Source organism: Tachysurus vachellii, chromosome 5, assembly GCF_030014155.1.
Source record: "Tachysurus vachellii isolate PV-2020 chromosome 5, HZAU_Pvac_v1, whole genome shotgun sequence".
In the NCBI taxonomy this organism is placed as follows: domain Eukaryota; kingdom Metazoa; phylum Chordata; class Actinopteri; order Siluriformes; family Bagridae; genus Tachysurus; species Tachysurus vachellii.
In genome coordinates this window covers 23,770,671-23,782,838 of record NC_083464.1, presented here as the reverse complement: position 1 = coordinate 23,782,838, position 12,168 = coordinate 23,770,671, and the positions used below count along the sequence as shown (strand labels likewise).

At 36.8% G+C, this 12,168-nt stretch overlaps 2 protein-coding genes across 2 annotated transcripts; one reads left to right on the top strand and one right to left on the bottom strand.

The window, feature by feature from the left end:
* pafah1b3 (platelet-activating factor acetylhydrolase, isoform Ib, gamma subunit) lies at window positions 1-5,533 on the bottom strand. The gene is made up of 6 exons (XM_060870655.1): window positions 5,415-5,533; window positions 3,879-3,969; window positions 3,636-3,725; window positions 2,241-2,357; window positions 1,908-2,030; window positions 1-1,335 (listed from the first exon to the last, which is right to left on the bottom strand). Exons 2-6 carry the CDS (start codon window positions 3,957-3,959, stop codon window positions 1,078-1,080), a joined length of 669 nt encoding a protein of 222 aa, XP_060726638.1. The 5' UTR covers window positions 3,960-3,969; window positions 5,415-5,533; the 3' UTR covers window positions 1-1,077.
* A 3,710-nt stretch (window positions 5,534-9,243) lies between these two features.
* LOC132846049 (uncharacterized) lies at window positions 9,244-12,067 on the top strand. Its single transcript, XM_060870563.1, has 3 exons — window positions 9,244-10,529; window positions 10,618-10,748; window positions 11,507-12,067. The coding sequence occupies exons 1-3, from the start codon at window positions 9,293-9,295 to the stop codon at window positions 12,065-12,067; spliced, it is 1,929 nt and encodes a 642-aa protein (XP_060726546.1). The 5' UTR covers window positions 9,244-9,292.
* Window positions 12,068-12,168: the final 101 nt, after the last annotated feature.

The window sequence follows — 12,168 nt, the reverse complement described above, 5'->3', positions numbered from 1 at the left end:
TTGGTTGAATCCATGGTTTTAATACAGCAATTTAAGAGAGAAGGCATTTACATATTGCAGTGTTAAGTCGCAGATTTGGCCAGAATTATTGAAGGAAGCTCTTGAGATTTTTGTTCTTCACAGGCCAGCAGGTTTGAACAGTGACCAAAGGATTCTTTACGAAAAAGGCAGAAAAAGCAAGATGACACTACATTCTCATCAAGAAGCATTGATCATAAATGTGTCACAGTATAGTGTTTAACATTTCCATTGCTCTTATGCATTTGATCTATTTGATCTCCTGAGCAGAATGTGACTTTTCTGTAGTTGTAACAGGTCTGCCAGGGCAAGAAAAACCAAGCAGTTAAACAGAGGTAATGCAGTTTCTTTCACAGACAGGAGTCAGAGAACTGTACTGTCAGGTGGCAGGGGTTATGTACGCATGTCAAATGTATGTTTTACTATAGTAAACTTTGCAGAAAAGAAATTATATACATGTTCCAACTCAAACATACAGCTAGGAGACAGATACTAACTAATGCTTTCTATGCATTTACGACAAACCAACATAAACATTGTACAAAACAAAGAAATCATAAGTGCTTTCAGAAAAAAAAAGTTCAATATACGTGTACTTAAAATTCTTATGTTGTGTGAGCAGAGGTTCACTGTGAGGTCTTAAACTGAATGGCTGCTTTTATTCATTGCTTTGACTTAACTATGACTCATTTGAAACCCAACCCGCTGCTTTTTGTTAACTGTTCAGTGTCCACAAACTTTCCGTATACGTGAGCTAACATCTTTTCCTGGAAAAATTTTTTTGATTTTGCTTGGGATCAACAAAAATAACCAAGTGGCAGTTTTTGTGGTAGTTTCAGCATCAAACTATAGTGAACACAATGATCAGATTATTTGCATAATGTATTAACTGAAATCAATGTATAGTATGTATGTGTTAGTGTACTATATCTAGTGTAAATTGTGACACGTTGGTCCGTAACAGTATTAATGCAAGTGCATGTATTTTGCCGTTGATAATTTCTTTATGTAGGATACATGTCTACAATAATGTATGAAGACTTATTTGCTTTTGTGCACTCAAGGTGCGTGTGTACCTAGCAGAGCTTTAATGCGTGTGTAAATCGGCTGGCACACTTTCTGATAGGCTTGTGCTGTTAGGTGGAGATAATCGTATAGGTCCTGATGAGATATGGAGCCATCTGACTGAACGAAACCAGGATCCACGTCCAGAAAGGAGGCATAGGAGAGAGATGCCAGCTCAGCCTGCACCAAGGTGTTCACTTGTGCGTTACGCTCACGTAGTGGGTTCGGACTCTTCCCTCTCGGCAAAACACCCTAATAAAGATGACGTACAAAAAGAAAGATCAAAATACCAACTTAGAAATTACCTTTTTACCATCTTAACTGTGACAAATAGGTGTCCCCTTAAGGGCACAGCTGCACAGTGGTAAATGTTGGCAGTGTTCTATCTTGATCTTATGTGTATGTGTGTAGAGTTTCTTCTCTGTGTGTCCAACTTCAGTTTCTTCCCACCTCCCAAAAACAGTGCTACGTTGCCCCTAGGTGTGAATTTGTGTGTAAATAGATGTGCGTGTGTGGGGGATGTGTGCAATATGAATCAGCTCTATTTACTGAAAACAGTGAAGATTATAAATTACACAAGAGACTGCACCAGTCAACAACAAAATAAGTTAGAACATGTTTTATCACGTAAATTAAATGTATGTCAAATAAAATAAAAATATGCCTCTATTTTAAGTATTGTAAAATCTACATCTTAAATGTATTTAGTTCTTCAGATACAGCATTGATTAATTATATAACAATCCAACTACACCTACAGTATAGCTGTAGTTCATTATGTTAAGATGCAGAATGTGATGTAGATATTAAAAGAATAAACTGACCAGTACAAGAACGTGAGTTTGAGGAAGGTGATTGTTGATCACGTTAGCAATGGCCACGATGCCTCCACAGATCTGCTCAGGGGTGTGACCGTGATTATTCGTGCCCACCCACAACACTACCACCTAGATGGAGAGGAGAAAAAAAACAAATATTTCTGTGAAACATTTGTGTCTACCACATTCTGGCACATTGAACATAAATATGTGGTATATTAGTGTTTGTTAGAAGTGTGTTTTAATGTATTTAATTATGTAAGTTTAATCACTATGACTCAGCAAAAATGTCTGGCTACAATGAGCAACCTCGGCAATGTTGCATCTGTGAGGCTGTACCTTGGGGCAGATTTGGTCCAGTTCTCCATTAGTGAGTCTCCACAGGACATGCTGTGTTGCATCACCACCAATCCCAAAATTCAGAGAATGGAGTGGGGAGAAGAGCTTTCTCCACACCTTTCAACAGCACACACATTCATGCACAATATGAATGAAAGGATGAATGAAAACAACACTATATGTGTTGTAACCACTATATGTGTGGTGTATTCTCTTTAGTTAAACTATATTATACCATATAACAGTCAGCGCATTAAAATGACAGCTATACTTTCCTTTTTCGTGTCCTGTCTCTTGTTTCCATGTGGAAGTCCCTCATTTTGAACCATACTATGTCATTAAAAAGAGAATGAACAAGCAGCCGAGTGCTCTTTGACCTATTCTTGTCTACATTTCTGATTTGAGCAGCCATTGCACGTTATGGTTTCTGTGTCCAGCTTCCTGTATTAATCACTATTATTGTATCCACAACCTCTTCTTAAATGGCATAGACACTTTTGTTTCTGCACATAACATTAACAGTAAATCACTGTTAACTCTGTTCCATTAAAAAATGAAATGCAAGTGGGACGATAATGATCATAAAAAAAAAGCCCTAAAATCTGCCCATATTTCAACACTGAGAAGACCCAAAGTACACTTATGTAGTCCTCAGCCTTAGATTAATGCAATTCTATATTCCTAGTATGATCGGTCAAACCCTAAATAAGCTGTCAGTCATCACAAAAATCCCTTTACACACACTTTAACAAACACTCTGGATTCCTGACACTTCTCATGTAAAATACCTCTTTAAAATAGCTCAGCATGATCTCAGCTTTCATTACTTGCAATTATGTTAAGTATTTTTAACAATATTTATTATCAAATATGCACATACTGATATCTGCAAAGGAAATATTGCAGATGATATCAAATGGCTTTGCAATCTATTACAGCATGCATACACTGAAAACTTACTCAGTGACCACAGCATTACCCCTGGCCAAACATTTTGAGGTGATATTTAAAAATAAATATATATAGGGCACACACGTACTAAAGTGTTAAAAATCCCCTACTGTACCAGAGCACTAAATAAATGTGACCCAGCATAAATATTCTGGTATACTCTGTTAATACCTGGTACTGATAATGGTACTTACTATTCATTGAATGATAAAAATATGTTACTGGATTACAGGTTTGAGTCTAAACATCATCAAAAAGACCCATTATACAGTATTATAAACCACAACAGTAAAATTTCATGTTCCATTTCTTTATTATAGTATGCCATCATATCGGCATCAAACCACTACAAACAAAATGTTCATGAATAAGCAAATGTGCACGTTTTACATTCTTAATTACAATTGTTCGTCTGTGTAACTGAGTCAAAAGAATAAATCATACCTCAAACTCATGCATAAGTTGGACAAGAGAGTCTCCAACAAAGAGCACGTCCGGTTCCTTTCCTTTACTGTCAGACACAAAACGATTGTGCTGTACAGAGAAATAGAAGTGCATCATTTTTAAACGTAAAACATCATTAAATAAAATGAAAACCAGTCTGCTTTAGAACAGAAAGTCCATAGTGTACAATTCACTGAATATGTATGGTTTTATGTAAGTGGAATGTATAATATGCAAACTGACCAGTGATATCCATCGTCCATCACCGTGTATGTCCTCACAGGGGGTGGGGGTGGCTGCAGGATTGCTGTCTCCGCTGCTCATTACTATTATTCTACAAGTCAATACATTACAAAGGCACATTACAAAGGAGTGTTATGTTTTTCATGTGTAATATCCATTGTCTATATATTGACATTGCATCTGATCAATTAAATGTACTACTTAACTTATCAACTGTATGGACTGCACAGACCTACACCAAATTCACACCATTCCAATATACATCCATGAAACTGTTCACAATGCTGTTTTGCACACTGTTTTTTGCTCTTTGCACATGCTGTCTCACATTTCAGTCGTTTGCTTTAAATTATGTCTTGTAACTGCTGCTATAATACTGTGTTCACTCCAGGATTTCTGCACACACAATACTGTTTGAACATATGGTATTAACACTGGTCGGCACTGTTTTTGTAAAATATGTCTTTTGTGAAATGTCTTGTATTTTTTTTGTATTTTGCACTGTCTTGTCTTGCACTGTTTACACCAGGTTGCACAGATGCACTTTATGTATCTAGGACTAACTTACTACGTCCTTAGCTCTGTCCTTGTTTTATGTAGCACCGTGATCCTGGAGAAACATTGTCTCATTTCACCATGTACTGCAACAGCTATCTATGGTTGAAATGACAATAAAAGCTTCCTGACGAGACCTTTTTTTTAAATAAAAGGAAAAAAAATCAAAACTCTATGAACAAATAAAAAAATAAAGATTATATGTCCATACTTTGCCCTTATAACTACTACCAAAGCTGGTCAGCAGGTCTTTACAGTTTAATATATGACATTAATTTGTTTAGGCAACTTCTTGAACGTTGTTTAATGATATGTATCTAATCGGGTGTTATCTTTATATCTTTGGTTAAAAGAAATCTCGTCGCATTTATAAATGAGTTTTCATGTGATCATGAACACCTCTACACCATTAACTATTTCATTTTTCCTTATTGAGACACAGACACAGCCTTAAAGCTTTGCCCTGTTCAGTATGAGACTATATCAGTTTTCTAAACGATAAAAGAAGACATTCAGCTTTTAATCACTGCTTTAATTTAGTCCTAATTCCGTGATTAAAGCAGTATACAGTTAATATCAGTATCGCTTGTCTTGTCCATCCTGGGCGTATAACATCAAGCTAAATGTGTTGTGTCTGTTTGCAGGGACATGTTGCCTCTGTGCTGTAGCTGATGGGATGCAAATTTTAGTTAATTAGGACGTTTTAAATCACAAATGATAACAAGCTAATGAAGAAGACTGTAATTGAAATGAAGGCTTTGCAATATGGGCGTTAATAATATACAAATGAGACGTCTAGAGATTTCCAGATGTTTATGTAAATATATAGGCCTTTCATTCTGGAAATGTTTTTCCTTTCGGTTCATATAATCACCTTTTTTCAGCGTTTTGAGCAATGACAAAATTGTAAGACATTTTGTCCGAATTTACCATGAAGGAAAAGAGCAACTAAATAAATAAACAAACAGGAATTGTTCTTACCTATCGCTTGCTTCCGCAAACTAGCGACGCGCCAAATACAGGAAATGACGTAGCAACCAAGTTTATCAAGACGTGAGCAGCAGAACTCTGAGCGTCTACACAGAAACAGATGTTAGGGTCCTTTATGTTAGCATGGACTATCTATTAAACATGAAAATGGATTAAATTCTAATATTAGCAGAGTAGAAAATAATTATATTTGCATTGCATTGTTAATGAACCCGGACCTGATCCCAGATCAGCGTTGATTCTCCGTCATAAGCGCTCTTTATAAACCTTATATTGTGACTGCACTTTTAGTTAAATAACTGTTAGTTAAATATCACATCACGCATCTGTAAAACCCCCTATATAATTAATTAATTATACATAGACCAAAACAGATAGACAGATAGATAGATAGATAGATAGATAGATTGATTGATTGATTGATTGATTGATTGATTGATTTACAGGTCTATCTATCTTTTACAGGTCAAATGTGCGCTGCCTTGGTTAATAATAATAATAATAATAATAATAATAATAATAATAATAATAATAATAATAATAATAATAATAATAGTAATAATATTACTACTAATAATAATTTAATAACATAATGATAATAATAGGGGGGCATGGTGGCTTAGTGATTAGCACGTTCGCCTCACACCTCCAGGGTTGGGGGTTTGATTCCCGCCTCCACCTTGTGTGTGTGTGGAGTTTGCATGTTCTCCTCGTGCCTCGGGGGTTTCCTCCGGGTACTCCGGTTTCCTCCCCCGGTCCAAAGACATGCATGGTAGGTTGATTGGCATCTCTGGAAAATTGTCCGTAGTGTGTGAGTGCGTGAGTGAATGAGAGTGTGTGTGTGCGTGCCCTGCGATGGGTTGGCACTCCGTCCAGGGTGTATCCTGCCTTGATGCCCTATGACGCCTGAGATAGGCACAGGCTCCCCGTGACCCAAGGTAGTTCGGATAAGCGGTAGAAAATGAGTGAGAGTGAGTGATAATAATAATAATAATAATAATAATAATAATAATAATAATAATAATAATAATATGTTCTAGTGAATTATATAGATTCTCAGGGCTCTCAAGTCATTCATTTCGGTCTTTTGTCACGCTCTCCCACCACACATTGTATTTGTCACGCAGAAAAACTTACTATTTATCATATATTTAATATACGCAACAACCAATGAAAAAAAGGCATATCCTGGAATTGTACAGCATCATCCTCGTTCACCCGCAGAGAAAACCACTGGAGCTGTTACCTGTTATAATGTTACAACAAATTCACAACTTGCTTGATACAAACAATAACATTTTGACTGCTGTTAGAGAATGTTTCCCCAAAAATCAGTTTTACAGCCTGTTTACAGCCAGTGGTTCTCAACCTGGGGGCCCCGAGATGCTGCCAGGGGGCCCCAGTTTTATGACATTTTATAAAATAATGAATTTATCCTAAATTCTGTGTAATTAAATCTCAGAAAAATAAGGCTACTAATCAACAGCACTACATTGTATAATTTAATATGTTTCATGGGTATGGATGAACTGTATACAAGGCAGGCACATCGAAATAGTTTGAGAACCACTGGTCTAGGCCTAGTCTTATTTTTTTTTTATCACACGATATCTGACATTTTATGACCGGTTTAATTGCTTCTACATTCTAATGCTGATGCCGAGAGGGTATTTTTGATGGTCGGTTTGAACAAAACCTCAACACAAAAGTGCTTGTCTCTGGACGGGACATTGTCCTCAATCATGACCCTAAAAATTGCTGGGCTTGAGCCGAACTGTTTTAAATGGGAGCAACATTACATACGATAAAGGAGTCCAAAAAGGCAACAGACACTTACAATAAACAACACCAGTCATACTCTCTCTCTCTCTCTCTCTCTCTCTCTCTCACACACACAAACACACACACACACACACACACACACACACACAAACACAAATTAATAAATGGAAATTGAATAAATACTTTGTATTTGGTTAAAATGTGTTAAGTGATAATTACCAAACACAACAACACCCCCATTGCTGTATTTGGGTCGGGGGTTGGAGATGTCACTCTTGCCTGTCTTCAAAACCTGAGAGCCCTGTATGTAGGTGATCTAAAAAATGTTCCTCTAAAAGTGACACACATGGTATTTCACACACACACACACACACACACACACACACACACACACACACACACACACACACACACACACGGAAGAAAAAGTATTATATATTATATGTATTATATATATATACACACATTTTTTTCCCAGTATTCCATTTCCAATGTTTTGCCTCGTGGTTTGTCAGTTTCCTTTTTATTTTACGTTCCACATGAGAACGATTCTGCTGTGGCAAAATCTGGCCACCAGATGGCGCTATGTGCAAAAGATGCAGGTAATGGTATTTGCATTAAAATTACAGCATTCTAATGGTCTGGTAAATCCGACGCCTATATTTGTTGTTTATTTAACAGCTTCATCGTTGTTTGTTGATTTGTTTCAGCCGCTCTGTGAATAATTAAAAGCCTACTACTGTTTAGTTCAGTTTGTTTTAGACCTCATTTATCAAAGGATCCGTGAAACTTGCAGAGTAAAATAAAGGACGGGTTTCAACTTATTTTGAACGGAGATCATGTTTAATTTAGCCAGCATACCTATATGACGTCCTAATCGATGGGAAATGACTAACTAGCATTACTTTATTAACTAGTACTCTGGCTATATGAGACTTAAGGCTTACAGACAGTATAATGTGAACATAAATATATACAAAAACATATCTATTACTGGATCCCTTTTCCAGAATTGTATATACCGCTATCATTATACAAACAAAAGATCCTAAAATCCGAAGTAAACAATGTTTTGATTTTGAACACCTTGTTGCCAGGTAACAGGTTGTTCAGGTTAATTGCATGTAGACGTTAACTCAAATCAGACAGCAGGCTGGTTTACGACATTAAATCATACAACTGGCTCGAGAAGAGACTTTACCGGAGGTAGGATCACACATATTGACGACAAAAAGGATTGTTATCAAAACGCATTTATTAACTGGATGTTAGAAGCAAAGCTATTAAGACTGCAAGCTAGCTAGTTAGCCTAGCTTAATAACGACTAGCGCCCGAATATCAACACTGAACGTTTTATTGAAAGTCGGTTCCTGGCTATTAATATTGACTAATGCTGTGAAAACAGAAGAGTAAACGTCAATTTACAGAATGTAAGAGTAAAAAAGAGAACAGTTTTAGAATGAGAATGAAATTATGTATGGAATATTTTCATTCTAGTTCAGTAGAAGTAAAAGAAGCAGCACCAGCTGAACAGGTGGTCCATGATTGGTGGTTAAATAAGCGATTGGTATCAGTTACTTATTTATTACATATATTACATAAAAACAATGAATGTATTATTAATGAAACCTACACATCGAGTCGATGAGAAGTTAACTGAAAATAAATGAGATGTTAATGAGATGTTTTCTGTTTTCAAATAAGTTCCAATGGAATTGTTGAATTGAATTAAAGTGAATTAATGTTGCCTTAATGTAATGTAATAGGTGCATATACAATGAGTCCATATAGAAATGTAAATTATGGAGGAAAATGTGGTTGGTAATGGGGTGCATCATTATGTTACTTTTTTGAGTCACCTTTGTGTTCAGGTTAAACATGTTTTGTTTAAATGATCTCTTAGTCCAGCTAATTTATTTTTATTTGTGTGTATTTAACTAGCATGCCTACTATGATACATCATAACAGATAAACATTGTCTGACAACCAGAATTTCCCAAACAACAGCAATGGAAAGGCCAAGGTGAAACTCTGCTCATTGCCACAGTTCAGTTTGTATTAAAAATAAAACAAAGGAGCTTTACAGCATGCCTCATAAGACGAAACGTCTTAAAACCATCAAACAAAGAAACCAAATTCGAAGGCAGAACAGCACCAGATCTAACCAGCACCATCAACACTGTGAAAGACGAAGCAAAGACAAAAGACCATGTAGTGATTGTCAGGATTGCAGTTGCTCACTCAAACGTTCCATAAAAGAAAAGCCATTTGCTAAGCCATTTCCTACACAGAAGCCAAGCATTATCACTGAAGGTCGTCTTACATCTATCAGAGGCCTCTTCAGCCATGAGGTCAGGTCTGTGGACATTGAAAGACTGATAGAGGAAAAGAAAAATCAAAAGCACACAGAAAAGCGTGAAACACAAGCCACTGCAAGTAATTCCCCTTCTCCTTCCTGTGTAATTCCCCATTCAACACCCCCTGCTGTGATTGCTGAAACAAGTGAGAACGGCATTTCTGCATGTACAAATAAAGAGGAAATACATAATTTACAGACTAATTTAGAAGAGACTGACCCTATGACTATGCACGGTGAAGATGAAAATCACAGGTATAACCAGACATCAAAAGCTACTGATAATACTGCCAGGTCTGCAAGCCCATCGGGTCAGAAAGGAATTCAAGAAGCTGTGATTTTGTCTTCATCAGAAAGTGATAGTGCACATAAGTCTTTTCCAACATCCTTCAAAGTCACCCCAAATGGCCATAAAGCCACACCTAAAAAGAAAAGCGCACACATTCAAAAGCAAACAAAGAAGACAATTGCTTTAATGGATGTGCAACCTGATTTTGTAAATTCTGAAAGACTTTGCATCCCTGTGGATGCGCCACAATTTAATCCTAGTCCTCCAATCGTCCCATTTTCTTCACCCACACTGGATCGGAAAATAAGGGCATTGAGAGATGAAAGTCTGCACAGTAAACCTGGTTTTTCATCCAACGATGAAGCGGTGAGTAGAATCGCAGCTCGGCTCTGTCGTGAGCTAAGCCCTTTTCCAATTCAGCGCTGCTGCCCTCTGCTGACAGACTGCAGTGAAGTGCTCCTGCAACACCTGCATGAACGACATGGGTCTCAGCTGCATCACAACCTGCACAGGCTTCAGTCACTCCTCAGTGTCGAGGGGTTACATTCCTCACAACCTGCAAAGAAAGTGTGGCCCAGAAACGATATGCAAAAATATTTAGACAACACACATCTGTATTTCAGCTATACAAGAAAACATGAAGATGATCAACCGAAAGAGATAATGGAACTTCAGACAGGTATGTCACCTTTGCAGTAAGTGGTCATATTACATTTAGTATATACACATAATGTTTATATTACAGTGTTTTTTATTGTCTGTGCTAGATAATCGCTTGCAAAATGAGGGCTATTGTGAGAATGTGGACATGGGAGCAGCCAATAAGAGGCAAAGGAAACAAGCCTGGGGGATATACTCACCTCAGAATTTTGTCACAAAACAACCATGCAAAGATACGGTATGCCTTTGTTGTTACAGACTCGCACAGCGCATACAGAGACAAACAACATGCTCTTTTACTACCAACACACAGAAATAAAAGCAACTGCTACTGGCTACAGTTGAAACGTTCATGTCTATTAATAAAATTGATACAAGGTTTGTAAAATGTAAGCTATAAGGTTTGTGAAATGCATCATATCACAAGATTTTGATAGCATAACAAGGATGATGGTGCAAACTGGGGCAAAATGCACACACACACATTTCAACACAGCTGCATTCATGATTTCTGAGTGTCTGGAATCTGTAATGATGTAATGGGTTCATTCTATGTTTCCGCCGAATACTAAGCATACAAAAAAAAGCTGATCATCATGCTTCTGCATTTGTCTGCAAAATGGACTGAAAATTATCATCCAAAAACGAAATTAATATATACATAAATATATAATATAAATAAATTAATAGCTTTATATTAAAGCTATTAATATAAGCTTTTTGTACTATATTTCTTACTATATCTATAAATAAAATCGAATTAAATTGAAGTGAATCGAAATGTCTTTGTGAAACTTAAACCTATTGGCAAATTTATACCAGCCTCACTTACTACTATTATTGTTACTATTATATTATTTCACTTAAAGACTTAGTATTGTACATATACACATTTCAAGTACAACAAAAGGGTCTAAAATAAAGTTGGTATGAATTGTAACACAATACTGCTACAGGGAAGTAGTAGTTCATTAGCTTTGTTTTCTCTGCCTTTAGATAAGCCAGTGGAATTTAACAGCACCGTCTCAAGAGTCTCTTACAGCAAAGCAGCACTCCAAATCCCAGACATTCTCCCTGCACCAGGCCTTCAGTAGGTCTCAAACTTCAACACCAATGTCTTGCACAGGCCAGATTTTGTACCCCTTTTTCCTGGAGCCTCAAAAGCAAGTACAATTAAGCAGTAGTGAAAACAGGAGACACAACACTGCACTGCCACTGCTAGAACAGTGGAGAAATGACCCTGATTTAAATTTTCTGTTCCAAGACGAGAATTCAACGAGAACCCATACATTATTAGATCCTCTAACAGAGCTGAAAAATCATTCTCCTGACCCCAACATTGAGAATGTCAATGAGAGAATGCATTTTGGTGCTTCCAGTACTGTTTCAGCGTTCTTTCCTCCCGAAGGTTTTTGTTATGAACCTTACTATCGATTTCCACATCCATCCAACTCCTTTAACAGGTCTGAAATCTCTAGTATGAGTCTTTACACTCAGCCAGATGTTGAAAAGAGGGGTCTGGGTCTATCCTTGCACTCAACCAATCCTTATTTATAGCATTGGCCATAAGCTAAGTTACATATAGCTATATATTTTATATATACTGTAGCATTTATTGGGATGCAGTAACTTTGAGTATCATCATTAGATGTTTAAAT